General features: G+C 36.1%; 1 protein-coding gene across 6 annotated transcripts; it reads left to right on the plus strand.

Annotated features, from left to right (window-relative positions):
- The first annotated feature begins 1,684 nt into the window (after positions 1 to 1,684).
- On the plus strand, positions 1,685 to 21,683 carry LOC113742270 (protein MOS2-like). 6 transcript variants are annotated; one of them, XR_011813673.1, is made up of 6 exons: positions 1,685 to 1,964; positions 9,193 to 9,255; positions 9,963 to 11,119; positions 11,990 to 12,066; positions 14,201 to 14,239; positions 21,326 to 21,683. XR_011813673.1 is itself a non-coding variant. In XM_072047729.1 (5 exons), the coding sequence occupies exon 5, from the start codon at positions 15,517 to 15,519 to the stop codon at positions 16,951 to 16,953; it is 1,437 nt and encodes a 478-aa protein (XP_071903830.1). In that variant the 5' UTR covers positions 1,711 to 1,964; positions 9,193 to 9,255; positions 11,990 to 12,066; positions 14,201 to 14,239; positions 15,201 to 15,516; the 3' UTR covers positions 16,954 to 17,061. The 6 variants fall into 6 exon arrangements, 5 of the variants coding, with proteins under 5 accessions (XP_071903830.1, XP_071903831.1, XP_071903829.1 ...); XM_072047729.1 differs by lacking the exons at positions 9,963 to 11,119; positions 21,326 to 21,683 and adding an exon at positions 15,201 to 17,061 and having other exon boundaries at positions 1,711 to 1,964; XM_072047728.1 differs by lacking the exons at positions 1,685 to 1,964; positions 9,193 to 9,255; positions 21,326 to 21,683 and adding exons at positions 15,201 to 15,242; positions 15,372 to 17,061 and having other exon boundaries at positions 10,669 to 11,119.
- The last annotated feature ends 2,383 nt before the right edge of the window (positions 21,684 to 24,066 follow it).

Consider the following 24,066-nt stretch of genomic DNA (forward strand, 5'->3'; position numbering starts at 1 on the left):
AAGCTATCAAGATCCTAAAATCAAGCTATCAAGATCCTAAAATCAAGCTAGAATAATTAGCTATCTACTTCCTATAATTAGACTAGGATAATCAGGCTAATAATCAGGCTATCTAATCCCTATAATTGAGGTATAATATATCACACGTATCTAGGTATATTCAACAGTTAGTAACATCAAATTGGCTGTTTACCTTGGTTTATCCATATTTCTTAGATTTTGCCAATTTCAATTTGTGTCCTCTTATTGTAAATTTATTTACTTACTTTAGTGCATTATTGTAAGCATGTCTTATTTGGTGTATAGATTTTCATCATTAAAAATTTATCTTGGCAAATTATTTAAATCTAACAGAGTAGCTCAACAAATGCCTCTGTCTCCTTTGTTGAAGTCTAGGTAGTCTAAAAATCTTAATGGGTGTTATGAGTAACGTGTGGATTAGAGTGAATTAGCAAAGATCACTATCTAATTTCTCCATTAATTGAAACTATTTTACATATATTGATTTTATTCAAATTGCAATGGATGTGTTTTAAAATGTCAAATTTTGGCATCACACTTTAGATATAAAAATTACATATGCACATTTTATACTTTTATTCTTAATTAATTGGAAGGAGAAAAGTACTAATTAAGAGAGCAAATGTGATGCACCCATGTATTCTGTCCATGAAATAAAAATATTTTTTCGTAGGTGTGTACTTGAAGAACCTAGAGAGTATTTTTTTAAAATTGTTTTTAACAACTGATATAGAGATGTGGATATTTGATTTTTAGATGTATAGATTTTGATTTGCAATGACAGATTATATTCTCGATTAGCATACTATGTTTGCTAGAGATATATGCAACGTGGCATAATTGACAGTGAAAATTTTGTGCTCTGTGTTCTTTTTTCTTTGAATTTAATTATCTTGTATTCTTATCTAATTGAAACTTTTTCCTTCTTTAGGAATTGTAGTTTGACATCAGGAAATCTACTTAATGTAATAAATATGACATGATAAGGATGCATGGAGGGGAAGCTATTGTTAATATTGTCCTAACATTTCACAATTTTTGTTTTGTACTTATTTGGAATTTTCAAATACTTAGACTAACAGCAAATTAGTATTATTAAGAAGTTTGGCCTTGTAAATTTCCATGACTAATAGTTGTAAATTTTGTTTATATCATCTGAGCTACAACATAAATAACTGATTCCCCCTCTCTCAATTCCTATGATTTTCTTTGTGGTTTCTTGATTTAGGATATATCATAGCATCATGTTGATGCAATTAAGAGTTTTATGTGGTCATTATAAATAATCAATTTTTCTTAAATAATCTAAACAACAATAGCAATTTGAATGGATTTCAAATCTTTCATCAAATTCTTCAATTTGAACGAAGCCAAGAGATTAGCAGGTTACTATTTTTGTCTTATAAGTTTTCATATTGAAGCACTAGAATTAGAAATGAATAATTAGTACCTTCATATTTTGCATTTTTTAAAATCCTTCTGGGCACTGCCACACATTTGTGTGGCTACCAAAAACTAGTCCTTACTATCCTAAAAGCGCGAGTTGGAATTGCTACAGTACCCATGGATTGGTTATAACGTAATTTTGAGCAACTTTGAGGGCATTTTGTGTTGCTTTATTGTTAGTTGGATGGAGCGGTGTAAAATGGTTTGTGGTGCTCCATTGCCTACAAATACTATTTTGTGACCGGTTATATCTTTCTTTCCGTCTGGGGTTAATTTTCAGACATAGTAAGCTCGTGAAGAGTTGTTGTTGTTGTACTTTTTATTTAAATTCTCTAACCCCATCCCATAATAAGCAAAGAAGAAACAGAGATGAAAAGAAAAGTAAAGGCAAAGCTAGAAAAAAAAGGAAAGTCGAAGGAGAAAGGAGGAATTGTTATTTGTTGACCGGAGTCTGCCACCGCTGCTGTCATACCGAATTTCTTTAGTAGAAAAGCATGGTGAAGTTTCCTTGTCAACTTTTTCTTTGGTGGTTACCAACATTTAATTCAAATTTTATGCTCCAATTTAAAATGCTTTTCATGATCTTATTTTCTTGTTTGTGAGTTTAGTGGGTAATAATGCTGGAATATTTGTTGTTTTCTCTCTAATTTCTTTGTTGTTGAAACATTAGTTGGAAGTTCGGGTAAGCTTGAAAGGAGCAAGTTCTATTTTGCCTAATGCCCAAAACCTATTTGTAAAAATAGCAAAGCAAAATCTTCAACTAAATATATGTATTTGTAATATTGTCAGACCACCATTTGTTGAGTACTTAAAGAATGAAAATATACTAAGGGTAGGAATAACAAGTAGAGCAAAGAGAAATCGCATATTGTATTAGTCAAACCAATTCCATTGATGAAAAATGATAGCTAAAGGGTACATGCAAGACATCAAAACTTTATAAGTTGTTGAACTTTCCTATTATGTGACCCTGGGTAATAGCTGAAAGTTCCATTTATTTGTTGTAAGTGGCAATTGATAATTAAGATATCTTAGGTGTGGTATGCTTCATCCACTTTTTTAATCAATTGTATGATAGCTTTTATAATGATGAACAGACTCATTTAATTTGAAGTGGGAAGATCTATCTCGTGGAAGAAACAACTAGAAAAGATGTTAAATTTCTCTGAGATATAGTAGGCTTGTATAAGTTATGGTAGTCCCATCAGCACCATCTCCGGTGGAGAGTAGAGAGCATAGGAAACAGCTGGGTTTAGCAAAATTTTGCTGGTTGAGTGTGCATGTTGCAACTAATTTTCTGATTCAAACTGAATGTAGTCTAGAAAATTGTCCTTTGGAATTGTTTATTAATGTGACAGTTTTGGATGTCTTTTCTATCTTTGGGAGTTGTTTTTGTTGGAGAGCTTAGGAAGTTTCCTCTATTAGTTATTGTATGAAATAACTTGATCTTCTTCTGTTAAGATCCTCATTTTTGTGCATGAGAGGGTACAAATCTATCTATAAATCCTGAAGTATGTGAGTTCCTGTTGGGTTATTATGCTTGTAGTAGTACAGCTGAATACTACTATAGGCAGTTGAGAACTAGTAGGAGGTATTTCACTCTTGTTTTATCACATCTTACTTTTTAAGTATAGCTACTCTTTCCACACGGTTAGTCCATTTTCTATAACAAAATTATACCATTGGTGGAGAGAAATTGTCTCTTCCGAGCATATGTTGATCCAATTACAGGATATTCTAATAACATTCTGAACGTGTATGTTGGATTTCTATGAAATTATAATTATTTCTGTAATCCCCGAACTCCATTGTTCTTGTTATTTCTTCAATTGAAGTTGGATTTCTATGAAATTGAATCATTTTCAAGGGAGGTAAAATTGAAAAGTAAGGTTTCTTCCATCATCTATGTGGAAGCTTATTGAAAATCCTCCCAAAAAAGATGAGATTATTTCTGTTTATTTGGACGAGCGTTGTGAGTTCAACGAGATTTCCATTGATTTGCTATTGGTAGAATTTTTTTCACCTCAATCCTCTTGTTTTAACTTGGCTTTCTTGATTCCTGATAAGGAATGAAATTATTTTTCTTTAGGATAGTTGCACCAGATGTCATTTTTCTCATTCCTGAATATTTTCTAGCAATTTGTGAATATGATCTTTGATTTGATTGAGAAATAGATAATATGTTGGAGTAATTATTCAACTGTTTGATTTGAAACTGTTAAAGAACATATTTTGATAGCACTTTTATGCAACTTCAATGTGTAATTTTGTCTTATTTTGTACTTTAGCTTCAACTTAATATATATATATATATATATATATATATATATATATATGTATGTATTACAATCAAGACATGAGCGAGAACATGATAGAAAATCAATTAACAGTTAATGAACAAAAACATGGCTAATTGCCTCCTTATATAACTGTTTGTATAATGAAGAAAACTGTTAATGTATGGTAAATTTGCACTCCAATATTTTTACCTCAACTCATTCTTTTTTAACTTGGTTTCATTGGTTCTCAATGAGGAATGAAATTGTTCTCCATTGGGATAGTTTCACCAGATGTCATTTCTCTCATTCCTGAATATTTTCTAATGGATGTAAATGTAATCTTTGATTTTATTGGGAAATAGCTAATATGTTGGAGCTATCCAACTGTGAATATTTGAAATCATTAAGGAATAGATTCTGAGAGCACTTTTATGGAACTTCAGTATCTACCTTTGTCCTATTTAGTGATTTAGCTTCATTTTAGGATCTATATGAGTTGCATGCAAGGCATGAGTGAGAACACGATACAATATTGAAAAGTTAATGAGCAAAAACTTGACTAATTGCTTGCTTAGATAGGTAACTATTTTCTATAATGAAGAAAACTATTTATGTATGTTAAATTTGCACTTAGATAACTAGCTACGTGCATTTGTTTAGCTATATGGATGGTGAATGGAGATCTTAGATTGGGATTATTTTGACTACGTATGTCATTATTTGAATTTGGAATGGCTTTGTGGAATTCTTTCTTAAATTGGGTTTTTTTCTTTTTTTTATGTCATTAGTTTGTTTGTTTTTGGTAGCATTTAGAGTAATTGCAAGCCATGAACATATGAAGAATGAAATTGCATCTTTTAATGACTCAAAAGTCAATACCATTTCAATAGGATCTTATTGCCTCTTGAGAGTGACAAATAGACGCTGAAATACTGAAACTATTGATATATTCATAAACAATTTGAGAAATTACTGTTAGAATTGGTAGTCTTAATATAGAAGAAGTGGTGTGGCTGACAATGGGCAATTACCTACTCCACTGATATTGCCCTCTGAGCAAATTTACTACTAATTCTTTACATTTTGTAAGACCACATGTTTGTTTCCCCAATCCTGTTTCATTGTTGAAACATAATTCTAGATTGACTAGATCAAAACTCAAATTGAGAAAATACTGTTAGAATTGGTAGTCTTAATATAGAAGAAGTGGTGTGGTTGAGAGTAGGCAATTACCTCCTCTGCTGATATTGCCCTCTGAACAAATTTACTACTAATTCTTTACATTTTGTAACACCACATGTTACTCCAGTCCTGTTTCATTGTTGAAACATAACTCTAGATTGACTCGATTAAAACTCATTGACCATGGTAGGACAAGTCACTATCTGTGTGCATTCACAATGGCCGAGTTCATGACTTTCTTTAGTGTCATTGACCAATGTTGTATAGCTTTTGAGTGTGTGTTTGCCCGTTCCAAAATCCAATAATGTTGTAGAAAGTAGAAAGTTTCTAGGAAGTTTATCATATCGAATGAGATAGAGCCTTGACTATTTCCACATAGAAGCTATAATTTTTGTTCATCGCCATGCTGGCTACTTTTTCTTTTCCTTCTAGACCATGTGAGTAATTGATGTATAGTTGGCTTTGAGAGGTTGTACTGTATGACTTAACGTTTTTTTCCACCTTTGGCCTCATGTTTTAATCTTATTCTAATTGGGGATGACAGGATCATTAATCAGATTACTTATTCCATTTGCACCTAGGAATAGAGAATTTATTCTTTTTTCATTTCCTTTTTTTCTTATATTTAGGAGTTCTAAGCATAAGTATAAATTTGGGTGAGGTAACTTTGATAGGGAAGTATGAGTAGGACAAAGCATAGAAAACAAGGGATCAAAGGACACATTAGGGTGAAAAGCAAACAAGGTACAACTGCAGGTTTGCATTTTTGTTCTATTGTTAGTAATTTTCTTGCTCAAGCAAAACACAATTATGTGAACAGAGTCTGCTAAGTTTTTTTTTTTTTGGTGGTTGAGTTTACATCATCTTGGAAATTAAAACTACATAAACTCATATAGACCTTGGACTTGGAGCTCTGGTAATTGTGTATTTGACCTTAGGAATTCGATAGGTATCTGAACAAAGAGGCAAAATAATTGGTTATATGCTATCACTTAGTTAATTGATATCCTCAAAATTGATTATTTTGTAACCTTTTCTTTGAATGACTTCTTTCTTCCTTTTGATTCCGGCTGATCACTTTTAACTAGTCTTCTTTTTGGTTAATGTTCTAACAAGCAATACCTAAGTTTGTCCTACCTCCTTTTTGTATAATTATTGAGCTTAGGAGTCTTCTGATGTGCATAACAGGTGAAGGAGAATATGAGGTAGAAGCAGATGTAGTTTCTAAAACTGCCAGTGACAATCAAGATTTAGTAGTCTAGGTTTGACCACAAGGGAGATAAATAGTGGCTAGCTCATGTAGGATCAATTTCGTGTTGATTAAGTTTTTACCGCCATACATTGTGAAAATGAGATGACATTTTGTTCTTCTCAGTAAGACTATTTAGTACTTCAAGGATCTGATTACTAATGTCGATTGAACTTAGAAGAGGTGATTGAGGAGATGAACAATGCCATAATCACTAATTAGTAATTTTAGTTTCAAATACTCGATAGTTATCAAGTACTTTTATAACATAGTTTATGGCCGTAGTAGTGCTGATAGAACTCTCTATGATTTGATTTTGATTAAATAGGATCTGGGCACCCTCGCCCATTTTTTTTCCGAGTAACGATAACAATTGACTAGACCAAAGGGGTGCTTTGGCACCACTCTTGAATTTTTTTCGCTGCAGGTGAGATTTGAACCCCCACCTATAATCCAAGAAGGGACTTAGGTGGCATTTGGTTCACACCTTGGAATCAGATTTGGATTCGGGATCATTCATTCTGGATTTGGAATGAGATGAATCATTCCAATATATTGTGCTTGGTACAAAATCCATTGGAATGGGACTCAAAATTAATTTTTTGTTTTCCTTGAGCACTTTTTTGGTTTTTCATTCTCCAATCACCAATCAACAGCATAAACTCCCAAATAGAAGATTTGGCAAGTTCGTCTTTACCTTTCTCCTTGCCAATAGTTGGCACTTGGAACATAAGAGTAGAAAAATCCAAAAATTATCCTAGGAACCAAATAGCAATTTCCGTCCTCCATCGAGATTCAATCTCCAGCAGCCCCAATATTGTCCACCTAGTGCCACAACTCATTGTTGCTATGAGCCATCACTTTGATTTCACAAGGAGAAGGAAGAAGTCAATTGGGGTAAGGATTGGGGATGACTTGACAGTGAGTGAGGAGAAGTGGTGTCTTGAAGGGAAGACTGGTCAATATTAAAGGTGGATGGAGGACGAGAAATCTGAGGGAGAAGGGGCCTACTAGAGTTGAGAAGAGAGGGGAATTTTTGGAGGAGAGAAGGAATGGGCTTACTGGGGGTGAAGGGGGGGAGGTTTTGCCTTCCATGGAAGAGAGAGGCGGGGGAAGAGAGGAAAGGGAGGAGGAAGGAGACAGTCAGAGATGAGAGAAGGGAAGGTGATCGATCAAAAACAAGGTTTAATAAAACTTATTTTGGAATCAGATAGAGGATTTGACAAAACCTCCCAACTTGCTCGGGATTGAAAGTTACCAAGTTTTTAGAAATCATTTCAAAATTTCAAACCCCATACCTATTTGCCAAACATAAAAATTGGACATGATTCCAAATCTTAATTTTCATACCCTTAAACCAAACGCCACCTTAAATCTCTTTTTTATGGCCACTAAACCAAGTTCAGTGGTTCACCCTCGCTTATTGAGCGAGTGTGAGAGCCCGTAATTTTTCCATTTTAGGGTTTTATTATATTCAATGGCTTGTTTTCTGCACTTTCTGTATCCGGAAAATTTTCTAGATAATTTTTATGAGCAGATATAGTTTTTAGATGATTTTTCTAGTATCGAATAGGTTTTGAGAAATTAAGAGCGTATACCGGACGTGGGACCACTAGTGTGAAAAGTTCGGAAAAATTCGGCCAACTAGGTTAAGTTTTGGATACTGGAATTAATTTATCGGGTGTTAAGAAATAATTAGAGGATACTAAGTGGATTGGTATAAGAGAGACAATTTAGGTAAGCATTTAATAAAAGGTGACAAGTGTCACCATGTGATTGCTTCTTACAATAAGACTACTATTCACCTTTTCTATTTGACCAAATAAAGCACAAAATTAACCAAAATTTCTCCATTTTCTCTCCTCTAGTGGCCGGCCCTCTCTCTCAAAAAGAAAGAAAGAAACTCTTCAAGTTTTGCTTCCATTTAGCTCAAAACCATCCAACCAACCATTGAAACTTGAAATTTCTCCATAAAACCTCTTCAATTAGTGTTAAGGAGTTGATTTGTGGAGTTATTTGGAAAGCTAAGAGGACCTATTGCTCCCTCTCTCTTGTTTCTAAGGTGAGTTGAGAAGAACCATTCTCCTCCCTCTAATGATGCTTAATTTGTGATTTGTGGTAGTATAAGGTGCGATATTATGGATTACATCTTGATTTGTGGTTGAATTAGTGAAGTTTTCTATTTATTGGTGATTTTTCTGTTTTAATATGAACATGATTGTGTGGCTATCTATGATGATTGGAAATGGTATATAATGACTGTAGGAGGTGGAAAAAGTGGGTAATTACAATCAATTTCTGTTTGGAAGAAAAATTGACAAGTTAGGGTTTTTATGAATAACATTCTGCCCGGTTTTATATCTCCTAGTTAGAGGCCGAATTGGCCTTGGCTTAAAACATGAAAGTTGTAGGGAATGACATTTTAGAGGTGTCTACAAAATTTCAGGTCAATCGGAATAGCGTAGAATGAAAAAAGTCGAAATTACCCTTGCTGTCCTGGTTTTACCCGAATGTAAGAATTGCGCCTGTAATTGGGTGTTTTGGCTGGAATTTCTTCGGAATTTGTTGTTGAGACCTTCTGATGAAATGTAGCCCTATTTCTTAGCTTTCAGTTGGTTTTGGAATTTCAGGATTTGGACTTGGATAGCCTGATTTATGATGTTTCCGCTAGAATACGTTCTGTGAATCTGTTTTACGGTTTTTGTGTAGTATCTTGCATTTTTTACATGGTTGCACTCAAAATTGGGTTGAGTGACCTTCTGTAATGTTGTAGCCCTGTCTTTTAGCTTCGAAATGGTGTATTGTACACCTTTATCCGGTAATCGTAGTGCCTTGGGTGCCATTACCGCAAAAAGAGGTCAAAAACTATTTTTTTCAGGGCAAAGCTAAATCCATTTCCGGATTTTCTGGTTTCCCCTACTGCTTGTATATGCTTATGGAACCCTATTGGGGTCGTGTTTGGCATTGATTTATGACTCGTTATCGAGTCTCATTGTACTTGTTTGCATGTTTTAGGGCGTGACGGTGGTTCACGACGTTCTTTTGACGGAAGTGCATGAAACACCATTTGCAAGCTTGGTGAGTGTACTACTCACTTGTGTGTTACTATATAGCTTTGATACTTGAACTTGATGAGTTGAATGTTCATTGATTGAAGTGAGAGCGTACTTTATCACTCTCACTTATTGTTTATCATGTTACATGAAATGTTACATGAAATGAGAGCGTACTTTATCACTCTCACTTATTGTTTATCATGTTATTGGAATGTTACATGAAATGAAAATACTTGACTTGGTGTCGATTGGACGAGTATCCAACGACTACAATTGTTATCATTGAATTCAACCCCATTGGTAGTTGATTGAATCGAGCCGGCGAGGGCTTGGTCGTGCCAATTAATGATCCTTGGGAAAAAGTTATAAGGAATCTTGTAGTATGAGAGACTCTCGATTCCGGTATACTCGAGTAATACCACAGTGCAAGTGTTTGGAATTCGGGTCCGGTAGGGGGATGTTAGGTGGATGGAATGGAAGTAAAGTGGAGTCTACGGTTGGTTACTTTCGAACATTGACGGAGAGTCAATGAGATCCAATCAAGAATGCAAACGAGGAAAAAGGGCTCTTGAGAGCCACCCGTATCCTTTTATCCTCATTATTGACGTGTGCCTTGGCTTACTTTTGATGAATTGAAATGAAAAACTTTATGTCTATGTGAACTCTGTTGCTTGGGTAGTATTCTCATTGGGCAATTAGCTCACTCTATTCCTTTTGTTTTCCTTACAGGAAAATAACTACTTTTGGACTGCAATTGATAATTGATTGCCGAAATGAGCTAGTTGGACATATCTTTTGTATAGCTCATTTATTGAAACCCTAAATGTACTTTTGGGTCTGTTTCTCTTTTGATTTGGCAAACCATATATGTATCCACTTTTGAATACTTTTGTATGCAATTTTGGATTGTAAATACTAAAGTTCAAGATGTGAACGTTTGCTTGGTATTTGGTTGGGTTCTGACGGGTCGGTTACTATTCATGGCCGATTCCGGATTTCATTTTTTTTTTATTTTGGGTTATTTTGCCATTTTGACTTGTTTACGCGCGTTTATAAGTTCCGGAACGCGATAGATCGCTCTAAACTGCACCGTTAGTCCTTGCGAGAGTTGGGCAGGCAGTCCGCTGATCCCTTTGGTTCGCCTTAGGGGAAGGTGGGGCTGTCACAGCGAGGCCGAAAAAAACTGGTAGGATATAAAAGTACCAAGCTCGGTTACCGTTGCAATTCTCATTTGTTTCTGGACCGGTTATTGCTATGATATTGATCAATTTGAGTGGCATTTGGTTAGGAATGGGATCAGTTATCTGGTAATTTAGAGGAACTTTCGTGACTTTTTATTAGGAGTTTGGACTGGTTACTTTGTAATTTTGTTGAACTCTGGTGGCATTTGTTTGCTGAATGGTCTTTGGGCAGATTTGCGACAAGTAGGCATTGAATCCTTCGGTGGACACCAACCAAAATACAAGCAGCCTCCTTACTTTGCCTCCGCTTTCTCTCTTCTTCCTCCGGCAGCACCTTGCGACATCCTCCTCTCTCCCTTTCCCTTTTCCTCTCCGTCTCTTGCCATCTCCACTTTCGGTCAACTGCCCTGCTTCAACACAATTTCCCCCCCCCCCGCCGGCCCCTTATTCTCTAGTTCTTAGCCTAATCTTTTCCTCAACTCCCACTCCTACTACAGGGCATTCTATCAGCCATTTCGGCCTTGCTCCCCACTTTAATGTAGTGGACCTGAGGGTACCTGAATTTCTGTGTTTTCCATTTAGGCCCGTTTATTTGCAAGGAATGTAGGGAGGGAAGAGCTGAGCTTTCTTTGTTAATCCAATCGGTGGATGGTCCAGCATAAAACAAAAGGTTTTAGAGAGGTTTCTCTATATACTGTTGATGAGGTATTTGTGTATATCTAATCTTCATTTTGAAGGCTGAATTTTGATTCCATGTTTGCTGCTATCACTCTTTGTTTTTGTTACAATTATCTTCTGCTGAATATGAATTTCACTGATGTAGTTGTTTAAGAGTACTTTTTTTTTTTTGGTTATTCTTGTAGCTTCTTGGTTGTAAGATTGAAGATTTTGGTCTACTAAGTACTGTGCATGTTAGCTGTTTGTCAATTTGTATTTTGAATATTAAGCAGACTTTCACTTGATTGTTCTTAGGTTCTAGCTAGTAGGTATATTGGTGCAAGCCCCCCGCAAATTTTAAGTATTTGGACATCTTTCCCAGTAAGCGTTGGTTGATTATTTGACACTTGGCACCCTTCACTTGGCACCATTCGCTTGAGAATAAACGTAGTAGACAGCCTCTTCCTTCACAAACTCTTGGTATGCACCCACCCCTCCCCTCGCCTTCTTCGTCCTCCACCATCTCGTGTTCTTGGTGGTTAAAATCTTTTGCCACTGTTCAATACTGCTCGATCCCTCTCTCTTCCTGGCTACCATCTTTTGTGAGATTGGCAAGGTTTGTACGCTTGTTCACTCTTCTTACTCTTCCTTTTTCAAAACGTACTTCTTTTTCAGTATAATATTGAAGTTTGTCTACGAAACCAGTTTTGCCAGAGATATGCATTGCCCATGGAATTACGTAGCTTTAAGAAAAAATGCCTAAAAATGACCATCTAAACACATACTGAAGCTTTACTTGTGTGTGATTAAATGAATCTTTAATCGCACGTACCTGTATGTAATTGATTGAATGTTTAATCCCATGATTTGTGTTCTGACCAATTTATGCGCTAAAGCATTTTGGTATGATCTATGCAGGGTTTGAAAATCTCTAAGTGCATGTGCTTCAAGCAACCTTTGGTGATTCGGTGATTCTTAATTGACCTTCAAAATTGGTAAGTAAACTTGCCAATTTGCGTAATTTAATGTGCTATGTTTCTGAAATCTGAAATTTTTTAAATGCTAAAAATATCAACCTATGGCTTCATACTTCACATGCATATAACTATCATCTGGATTTTAGATTATCTTATATATGTCATATAGAGTTGTCTTAGGCATGAAACTTCCATCAGTTGATAATTTCTTTCTTATGGTGAAAAGTTATATTGATAGTTGTGCAGTATTTTGTGTTAAGAATTAATATGTCGAGAGGACAATATCGTACTAGCGTGAATATATTTCTGACTCTTCAAGCTTGCACCATTTTGGATGAAATAATGATTTTAGCTATATAATATATGATATCATCAGTTATTTATCCCAAACACAAGTTCCAAGGATATGACGTTTTAAATGAAAAATTGAAGGATTGATTAAGAGCAATGAATACCAACATATGATGGTTGGACAAAATACCTCACAGTGAATATAATAAATCAAAAACAGTAGTTGTAGGCATTGGAATTGAATCCAAATCTTTTCCACTAAGTCTTTTTCAATACTTTCTATAGCCAAGAATGAAAGTTTATGAAATTTATTGGAAGGGGGGTGGGATTTGAGTCTTGACATCATCATACAAAATATTGTTAGTTTTGCCACGAATTTTGTGCATAATTATTTTGCTTCAAATAGGCCAAAAAGAATGTGCATCTTTTTCAAATGGTAAGTATCTTATGCAAATTACAACAGCAAACAAGATTTTATTATTACATACCTCTCTCTTTAACCATTCTCTCATTACATGAGGGTGTAGTTGTTGTCACTTACTATGCTCATCAATGGTGTACTATCTCCATTTCAGTTTTGCCATTTGTGCCTGGGCAGAATTAGATGTCTATGGGTGGTGCAGCTAATAGTTAGAATGCAGAAAGTGGAGTATGTAAATAGAGAATAGTGTCTGGCAAAAATAGTTTGCTGGAGCATGTTTGTGAATCTCTAATATTTAGATGCAAGAATTACTCTCTCCTACGGGCCATTTGTGATGAGAATTTGAGGCTTGGGTTAGTGTATGGATAGTTCTAGAACAACCCTTACTACAGTTATTAAGTTTGATTTTAAAGGACTGATCTGATGTATGTTTGTTAAGACTACTGTGGCAAAATAGTTAGAAGCCACGACCATTGTAGTTCAAGTCTAAGTAAATGTCATGTGAATGGTGCCTGAGGATGATTGGTCAAACATAAGCATCAACATCGCTGCGATGAGAAAACTTGATGCATTCTTCTTGTTAAAGACAATCGGCTGTTTGCTGTTATAATCAACATAGATCTATGAAAGTTGAACCAAACTTCTATTTGTGTCGAATCCAACACCTAAGTTGACAGGAAATAATGACAACTTTGAGAAAACTGATTTTTGTTATGCTGAACAAGGAGGCATGCCAGGATGGTCAGCTGGTTTAGGGTCATTTAGGCAGATTTCTGTAGAAGGAAGAAATGCGGTGACTACTACTCTCATGTGTTTTCTTCTGGAGACCTTTTGGAGAAGTCAAGAAATCACTTGTGCCACAAGCCAATCAAATTCTGAAAGCTGTGAAGGTTATTGATAATAGCATTCCTGCGGAAATGGGGATTCCTAATTCCTATATTTTATGATTTCCTAAGGTAGTCATTGGATCAATCAGATCAAGCTACTGCAATTCTTCAACAGTAAAATGGCTATAGTGGTCAGCTTTCTAAGTATATTTTCTGTGTATATCAGTGCTCCATTTAGAGGAGTATAGAATTACTGGAGATGTAATTTACCATGCTATATATATAGCCAGGAAAAATCTACACTTGACTTGTATTTGGACTGCCTTAATCTGGGCTCTGGCCATGAAGCACTTGAGCTTGCATATTAGTTTGAAGCATCAAAGATGTCAGGCTTGGTCATCCGGACATCCGTACATCATTAATCATTGGATGACATGCTTTTCTTGGTCCTCGTTTTTTACATGAAATACATGCTAAACTTTAAAAAAAAATCGTGAAAATTCTGGTTAGTTTTTGTGCATTTCTTTGCAAGTGACTATTGTAAAGATGTTAGACAGAATAGCTAATTTATCCAATAATCTGATCAATTATAAATTGTGATTCTTCTGAACAGTGGCAGGCTTTCATTGGAATTGCACCTGGATCTCCTGAGGTTTGTTTTGTTCTTGGATTGGGAAACTTTTGTCCACTTCTGTACTAGGCATACTTCTGAATTATTTGTTGTTTGCAAAGCAACTTGTGTTTGGGTTTCTGGCAATTCTCCTTTGTTCATTGGTTTAAAAGGTGGCGGTGAATACGTTAATTCTCTTTTGTTCTTCTTTCTGGATTTGTTTATTATTGCATTTGGAACGCATAACATTGTGCATGTGTGGATGTTTAGGCTTTTCTGTTTGTTGTTCTTTTGTTAGAACTGATAGAGATTCTGCAATGAAGTGTATTATCGTACTAGATTTTATGCTGCAACTATTTTACGCAGCTTATTGACAGATTCAGGGAATTCCTGCTATTTTTCTTGCATTAGTTGTCTTAGGTGTCATTTTAATGTTGATTGGATGGTCAGTATGGCCTTGAAAGACCTTCTTTGGCCATTTGAAAAGAATGACCTAGTAAAGAGTATGCGTGGCCAATGACTTGAACATTTTGTATCTCAAGTGCCCAAGTTAGAGTTTCTTGTTTTAAAATTGTGGATTTGCATGGTTTTGGTTTGACATGCTGTTTAAGGGTTGTCAGTTGATTGAATCACAATTAAGATGATATTTTTTTTCCCTTTTTTGAGATAGTTGAGCACAAAATTTGTATCAAAATTTGTGCAAGTTAATGGCTGTATCTTGAATAATCTAATAATCTTTTTTGCAATTTGAACTAATGTCAACACTTTTTTTGTGATGGAGTGCAATTTGAGGCAGCAGAGAACAGGTGAAACTTGTTCAGTACTAGAATTTGATTACCACTGGAACCTTGAACTTTGAACTACTGATTCTTGAAGTAACCGATCATGTGCTTACTAATTAGTGATTTTGATTTCAAATAGCTCGATGTATTATGGATAAAGAGAGTTTATAACCAATATGTTGCTAATATTACATGTTTTTATTTGATTTTATTAAAAATAGGACCTGAGCATGCTCGCGCGAAGCCCGTGGCCCAAAAAACTAGTATAAGAAAAAGCACATCCACGAAGCTGCTACTGCTCCAATTCTCTCTTTTTTAGTTTTTTATTCCCTCCTCTCACTCTTGGTTAGCCAAGAAAATACCTAAATTGCTTAAGCCCTATATAATTGCAGGCGAAATTACTGCATCAATTGCATCGGAGAGTCATCGGCAGGTAGTCCTTGCCTTTATTTGCAGGTTTTCTGGCAGCCTCGACCTTGGGGGTTTTTGCGGGATTGGAGAATTTAGTTTAGAATCTTCTTTCAATTGTTTGCTAAGATGAAGCTCTCTTTCTCCCTCTCCTCAAAGCCCCCAAATTCAACCCTCAAGAAACCCTCTGCCGCTGCCACCGACTCCGAAGAGTCAAAAGAATTCGTTACCGAATTCGACTCCTCCAAGGCCCCAACCGCCAAAAATCGGGATAATCGGGTAATTCCTCCTAAGCCCAATGAATGGAGGCCGACTAAGAGGATGAAGAACCTCGAGCTACCACTCCAATCTGATGCTCAAGATCAACCAATGCTCCAATTTGAAGTTGTTGAATCTAGCTCGTCTGACCCTACTTCTGAGAGTATGTCCTACGGCCTTAACCTGCGTAATTCGGGTAATGGGGCTGGAGCGAACCCACAGGAATTTCCTGGTTCGGCATCTAACGGAGACCCCGTGTTGCATAAATTGAGGGAGGATTTGAAGAGGTTACCAGAGGATGCTGGGTTTGAGGAGTTTGAGGATATGCCCGTTGAGGGATTTGGTCGGGCGTTGTTAGGTGGGTATGGTTGGGTTGAAGGCAAGGGTATCGGAAAGAATGCAAAAAAGGATGTGGACATAGTGGTGTTAAAGAAACGAACTGGCAAGGAAGGGTTAGGGTTTACTGGTGGATTACCGGAATTACCAGCTGAAGCCAATCGTGAAAATGGTGGTGGGACTAATAATGGTAGGAGAAAAGGAAGTGACAGAGATGGTAAGGAGAAGGGAAGGGAAAAAAAGGACTTTTATGTGGGGAAAGAAGTGAGGATTGTGGGTGGAAGGGAAGTTGGGATGAAAGGTAGGATACTTGAGGTGAAACACAGTGCGGAAGTTGCGATTTTGAGGCTTTTAAAGAGTGAGGAGGATGTAAGTGTTTATGTTAGTGATTTAGCCGATTTGGGATCAGTTGAGGAGGAGAGGTGTTTGAGGAAGCTGAAGGAGTTGAGGATTAGAGAGAAAAGTGATGTTAGTGATAAGAAAATTGGCAGAGGTAGGGATAAAGATTTGGTGAGCAGTTGGACGGATAGTAGAGATAGAGAAATGAAAGATAGGAAGAAGGATGGTAAGAGGGGAAGGGGGGAGATTAAGGGTAGCGATAAGTCATCCTGGTTGACTAACCATATCAGAGTGAGGATTATAAGCAAGAATTTAAAAGGTGGAAGATTGTACCTGAAAAAAGGGGAGGTCGTGGATGTGGTTGGGCCAACAACTTGTGACATATCCATGGATGAGAACAGGGAGTTGATACAAGAGGTGGATCAGGAGCTACTGGAGACAGCACTTCCAAGGCGTGGAGGACCGGTTTTAGTTTTGTATGGTAAACATAAGGGTGTCTATGGAAGTCTAGTGGAAAGGGATACAGAGAAGGAAACAGGTGTGGTTAGGGATGCTGATTCACATGAATTGCTTAATGTTCGCCTTGAGCAAATTGCGGAGTATATTGGCGACCCAAGCTACGTAGGTTATTAGTTGATTCCTAGTAACGAGATGCAACATTTGCTTGATTAGTAATGTGCTTCCAAACTACATTGGTTATCAATTGACTCGCATCATGAGATGCAGCATTTTCTTGATTGATACTGTGTTTCAAAGTTCAAGGTACTTTTTGCCAACATTCTTTTGCTGTTTCCTTTGTTTCTAAGCGTGAGAGAGAATTTTTATGCACTTTCAACTAGAGTAATGTTTAATGCGAATCTCATCTTCAGCATAATTATTGAATGTTTAAATTAGAAGTGGTTTGCTTATGTATTTTATACTAATTAGGATTGTAGGCTTCAAATATATTCCGTGTAAAGATTAAGAATTGTATTTGCATACAAATGATTTAAGTATGGTTTGGGACTCAGTTGTTTTTTGTCTGAAACTGAAATCTGTCTCTCTCTCGTAGAGATAGGTATAGCAGTTCTAGGTAGCTGTTTGCTTCACCATGTGGAGTTCTACTTAGCTAACTTCATCATTTACCATTTGTTATAGTTATTGATCTTCTTTGGTGCTGCTTTAGATCTCAGTTGGGGTTTATCAATTTGCATTTGAATGATGGTAACAGCAAGGTGCAGGGTATTGTTGGGAAAGATCTCTCCATTTATTTATTGATTTTAATAGCTTAAATTTTGAGTTAATGTTTTGTGGACGGCTGCTTTTTCACTGGTGGACTTGCATATGGGAACAACAAACCAGCTTGTTAGTTGTTGCTGTATGAATTATGCTGTTTACTCTTTTTTCGTTGGAACTGGTGCATTTTTGCTTTTGACATTTTCTTTGGCCGTGAATTTAGTTTGCGATAATAGTTACACTGATCTGTAGCCTACATGGTACTATGGATATGATGCTTTGTGACTTCATTTTAAAGAAATAAATGCTTGCTTGTTGGTTCATATTTAGGTAATGTTGGGGTTCTGTACAATCATCAAAAAGGTGGTCACTAAATTTCTTGGGATCTAGACTTTCTTATGAGGATCGTTATGAATGTAATTACAAGTTAAGATGCCAAAGGAGGAATTTTTATGTAAGGCTAGTAATGTTTTTTTTTGTTGTGATACTACATCTGAAGCGAACTGATTTGCTAAAGGGAAAAGGACGGTAATTCTTGTCATATTTGGTTTGACTTTTGTGAACTAGACTATGATGGTTATCTATGGCATACGCAAATTGTTTCTTCCACCTTATGTTACGTGGAAATGTTTCCATCAATTTGTCTGTAAAGAGCCAGATCCTTGCCCTGTTTGTATCTGAATTTTTGCTTGCAATCCTTAAGGAGTGTGCTTTATATGCTGGGTAATAACTTAAAATTTCGGAAGATATGATAATGAATCAGCTGTCTTCTTCTAGTTGAAGCTAGCAAGCAGTTTTCTAATAACTATTGCCTTTTACTGATTGTATAACAGACATGTGGTTCGATGAGACTGAAACATTTATAGAGATTTGTAAGTTTTGTAGTTTCTTGGTGCTAATTCTTGTTGCTTTTTAGCACTCCAAATTCTGGAATCTTGATTTGAACCCAAAATTTTTTTTTTGTTGGGGGGCCGGGGGGGGCGGGGGGGGATTGGCAGGTGCATGGGTTTGGGCATGGAGAATAGTGACAAATATGTATTAGCTAAAAGACAAAAAAAATTCAAGTGGAGAGAGTAATCTTAGCTTTCAAATGTTTAAAGATACAGTGCGGGAACTAAAGCAGCATGGCTAGAAAATATCCTCAATGAGCTGCTTAAGTTTCTAATGTTCATTATGCTAGTCCTTACTATAATGCTAGGGTCAGGGGAGGGTTAACAGAATTTGTGACGCAGGATCTTTAGGTTTCAGCAATGAAATTAGGTGTGGATTACATGCGAGCACACTGGATCTTTTAGGTGTCTATTATGTGCAGAAAATAGACTTAAGTGTTGGTACAAAAATTAGAGAGGAAGATGAGGAAGGAGATGAAAAGGCAGAGAACTCATGCATTATGTCAGAGAGCGAGAGAGATAGAAAGGGAAGCATCTTTTGAAAATTGCTTCATTTCATTTCAATCTGCCCTAAAGCTATTACAACCTATATTCATGTATGGAACATGACTTGGGGGGAGGAGATCTTAGAAAGGACCAGAACTCAACAACTAAGAAAGCTAAAAGCTCAAAAACTAAAGGAAGCCAATTTGGACTTTACTACTACTGCAGGTGGCCTCCATTTCCAAAGACTTGCAGAGCTTCTAGCAAGAAGACTGGATTTCTGAATTTTGAATCTGTCAAAAAAGACTTCTGCTATGCACCCTATGGCTTATTTTAGCATGAGCTGAAGTATAAAAAACTCATGAAAATTGGAACGTAAACTGCTTTGACTTATACATCAAACTTCACATCTAAATGGAAATACATCATGGAAGGCGGCTAGAGAACTTGAAAATCTGTTATTTTCTGAAATTATGAGAATCTTTGTTCAGATCTCTTCATTCTGCGTCAGTTTGGTATTTAAAAGCTGCTTTCACCAATTAACCTGTTCTACTTGAAAGAGATGCTGTTGTTGGACCAGCCATTTTAGTGTGGATAGGGATTGTGTAGATTTTACCTTGTCACTAGTTGTCCCTGCTGACATTCAATTGTTCAACACTTATTCATATGGTCCCTTTTAACTGAACGTGCTACAGTTTTTGTTCCTGAAATAGAAAGGTAATGTCTGAGCATAAGAGGTGACGATAGCACTTTGGCGAATAATTGATTATTTGAGCTATTTGATTATCTTTGGGCATTTAGTCGGGTTTATTGATTCATCTAAATTGTTTATCATTTGATTTAAATTTCTCTTACGTTCTTGCTCCTGAAATGTGTGCGACCTTAAACTAGACTGACAAAACTTTTAGTTTAAAATGACTTAAGGATCAGTTGTTGCATACCTTCTAAAATTAGCTTGGTCTATTAGAAGGCTGAGATTTATCTCTTTTGACAGAATATTGACCAGCCAAAACAGAATTGCCTTTTTGAGTTTTGATAATTTGGTCTGCATCATGTTGACCAGGTCCCAGCTACCTTTTTCTTATTATTTTGGGCTTATTTTAAGGATATGATGAGAAACCAATAGCATTTGATTTTAGTGTTTTCAATGGAATTTTACCTCATGTTACAATTAAAGAATAATGATAAAAGAAAAAGGAAAAAAAGAAAAATCTTCTGGCATCAGTCGTTAACTTCTCAATGCTTCCAACCCAACCCCCCCCCCTCCCCACCTCTCGGGTAGATACAGATCATGTTATCTGGAATCTTCACTTTCCTTGTCATACCCATGTCCATTCCTTCATTTTGCACTAGTCTGTTGGTGCGGGACCCCTTAGGTGAGTCCATGTAACATAGGAAACAGCAAATGTTTAGCTTCTATTGTTATTTCCAGCAATAAGCAACTAAACTGTACTGCCTTTTTCTTGGTAGTCCATTATTTTTTTGAGGTCTTAGTTCTTTCTGTATTCTAGCTTATCTCTCTTCTTTGAGAAAGAGGAACTCCAGCGTACAGCTGATGCTGCAAATGGTTACGTCATCATTGGACCTCTTTAAAATATGTATTACATGGTAACATGCTTCACCTTTTAAACAAATCCAGATTTATTTTTGATCCAAGTTGATGGACTTGTGGAGTTTCAGATCAGTAACTTTTTTTACTTGTACATTCTAATTATCATGCCTAATCATTATGGAATGAGTGAGTGAGGGCAGGAGGAGGTTGTTCTAGTATTCTGTTTTACATACTCTGCAGATGTCTTTTGTTCAGATTTTCGAAGTATCTTTAAAGTATTTCAAAACCTTGAATTAATATTAAAGGTTTTCTACCCATGAATGGTTAAGGTGCACAAGTCAATCAACAGTAATTCCTTCCGAGCCACTGGCAGCGGACTGTAGGATTGTAGCAGGAAATCTGATGCATGTTTTTGTTTCTTCTGCTGTTAAAAATTATTTAAGTTCAGTAAGACTTTAAGGTGTATCAGAGTACTAGGGAAGGTGAAATTGCACCTGCAAAAGTTTATTTCAGGCCTCCTTTTATGAGTGGGGCTATCCACTTCTCTCATGGGTCCTAATTCATTTATGGTTAGTTTTGGCATGTTAAAAAGTTTTTTCTCCTTGTGTCATTTTGTTTTGAGTGGTTATATACCTGAATTTGCTTCGGCGAGGTACTTGTAGATTGTAGTTGTAGTGCCTTTTTTTCTGTTGAAAAGGTAGATAACTTTGGTGACTGATATTGTCAAGATGTGTAATACTAGTGTATCTGGCCAAAAATGCTAGAACACGTTGAATTTCTAAGGTGGTTTATTATTGTGATCCTTTTGCAATTAAGAACACATACTGGCCTAACATTCTCTGCAATTTGTGTTAACAATTGTTAGGCCAGTGGCAGGGGAAAAGACTGTTGAGCTTGAGATTTAAAGTGGACAGAATGGTAGCTCAAGCATTATAAAACAATCAAAATGCACCAAATCAAGCCAGTTTGGAGTTCAAACTCAGCAAGCTGAAAGAGAAAATTGCTTCCAGTGATTCAAGGATAATCCCTCACTCTGTCTCCATCGTACAGCTACCACCAAATCAGTCGAACATGTGAGTTGGTCCTTTACTGAGGCTTAATTAGTAGACCATCTATTGGTGAAAGGCATTGGATAAGATCCTTGTACTTTATAACATTTTGCCAAAGCTAAATCAGCCATTTAAGATGAAAGAAATGAACATCCTTATTAATGGTTTTGGGAATGATTACCTTTTTTTTTTTTTTTCCTTTTGCATGGACTACAAAGTTTTAGCATGTAAAAGTGTGCCCCTTGGCGCGATGTATGAGGATAGCCAGACGCATGTTTGGAGTGTTGTAGCAGTTGGGCTGCTATGCATAAGTGAAAGGGTGTTGAAGACAATAAAAGATGCTGAGCAATTTAGCTGTGATGAGAAGGATTAGTAGATTGAATGGCAGTTTAAATTTTGGGGGTATTCTATGTAGGATTATGCAAACGAACTTAAATGCATCATGCATTGATTAATCGAGAGGACTATCATTCAAATGTAGGTGTAATAGCTATATATCAAACACAAAGTATACGCTGTGGCCACAACCAATCAAGAAATAACCTGTAAATTCACCCTCAAAAAAAAAAAAAAAAACCTGTAAATTCTACCCTTTTTTTATAAATATGATTTTATACAATTGTCTCCACATGAGAAGGTACACGCATATTTAGCCCAATCCTAGCCATGTCCTAGTTTCTTCACAAGTAACTCAATTTTAAGCCATTAATAGTGGCGTGGAGCCCTGCAACAGCATTTACCCCTTCTTTCTGACATTTCAAAGCACAAAAATTAGTGGTAACGAACATGAAGGTTGGTGGAATTAGAGGTGAAACCATATCCAACGTGGTTACATGCTTAATTCAATTGACAAATGCAAAGGTAGCAAAAATTAAATCATTACAATGCAGGGATTATTGATCTAAATAATTCGAAAAGGTTGAAATGAAAATGCACAAAGTAAAATCCAAATTAAGGTAATCCAAGTACCATCATGAACTGAAATAGCTAATAAATTGCGACCAGTCACATATATGATTAGGATCTCCATGATACCGAGTCTTCCATTGTTGCCTGGACCCAAACCAAGAGAGAAAAGTGGACAATCCGGGACATGATTAATTAATTATATTTACAAATAAGCAGCATAATCACTATATAATTCGAAAACCAAAATTTTTTTGGCCAATTATTAGTCAATCACTCTGATGAATGATGATGATGGAGATGCGACGATAATAATCTACAAGCTATCTGGTTACGTCAATTGATCTTGTACAATGAAATGGAAACCAAATAAAAACATGAAGAATTTACAATTCATAAAATTAGTGAAGGAGGATTTTTTTTCTGTTCGGGGGGAGGGGGGGGGAGGGGGAGGGGAGGGGAGGGATAAGGGGCTGCATTTGTGTTATATATGTAGAAAGCCACGTTAGAGACAACACATGTATTTAGTTCAGAAGGGAAATCTACCTGCTTTGCAAATCGGGGTTACAAGAAGAAAAACAAGAGTAATAGAGAGGCAAATCTCCACTTGTATAAGAACAAAAGCACAGGTTAGTTTGGCAACCAAACAAATGAAGTAAACTTTTGGAAATAACATCACATCATATATTGAAAGATACCATGAGCTGTTAAGAAAAAGCTTTCATAAGATACCTCTGTGGGGAGATTTTTGACTGGATCATCTGGTTCAAGGATCTACTAACGGTCATTGTCTTGGTAACATTATGATGTCATTTGATATTTTAGTTGATTGTTATTTGACAAAAACTTTCCTCACTATAGTTTCTCAAAGTAACTCTAAAGTCCACATATACTGGAAGGGAGCAGTTGAAACAGTATTAGACTCATGTACTAGGTACCTTGACATATGTGGCTACTTGCAGACCAATGCTCAGGATAAAGGTTAGACAAGCACAAGCTTGCATTCATTAGTTGGCAAAAACTGGAATTAAGAGTTTAAACATGTTGTGATGATTGCTGAAAGGGTTACTAAGAGTCTATGCTGCAAAACCCAGGGACAATGCTGCTTGCTGAAATAATATGTCTCGATTTCTTCAAGAATGTGATAGAAAATATGTCCAAATCCTTGTAAGGCTCCATGATTTGCTTAACAAGTTATGGCTCCATGATTAAATTGACCAAGAAAATATGTCCAAATTTGCTTACTATGCCTGTGGCATCGAAGACATTGGACAATGCTACTTTTGTCAGTGGTTCATATTATGCTTTTGGATGATGATGAAAACTTGTCAAAAGGGCTTTTTTTTTTTTTAACTCTATTGTCCAGAATGATGAAAAAATTGTAAGAGCCTTAGAAATTAGACTTGCTTGGACTTTTTGACTGTTTTCTAGACTTATATGAGTTTTTATATATTGTTCTTTATTAGTTCTAATATTTAGACAATTGGACATGTAACTTGGATAACTATAATGTTGCTCTTGTGTTTGTTGTGGTTTTTGCATTTGTTGTTCTATTGGATTTTGTTTAATTTCAGAAGTTCCAATGGCTTTTATTTAATTTCAAAATATGGTAATGATTTGTGTAGGATTTAAGGTTTTTCTCTCATAAGGT

This window comes from Coffea arabica, chromosome 4e, assembly GCF_036785885.1.
Source record: "Coffea arabica cultivar ET-39 chromosome 4e, Coffea Arabica ET-39 HiFi, whole genome shotgun sequence".
In the NCBI taxonomy this organism is placed as follows: Eukaryota; Viridiplantae; Streptophyta; class Magnoliopsida; order Gentianales; family Rubiaceae; genus Coffea; species Coffea arabica.

Bases quoted from the DNA above. Each gene is read 5' to 3' on its own strand.
- LOC113742270 (XM_072047729.1), top strand. From the start codon at position 15,517: ATGAAGCTCTCTTTCTCCCTCTCCTCAAAGCCCCCAAATTCAACCCTC.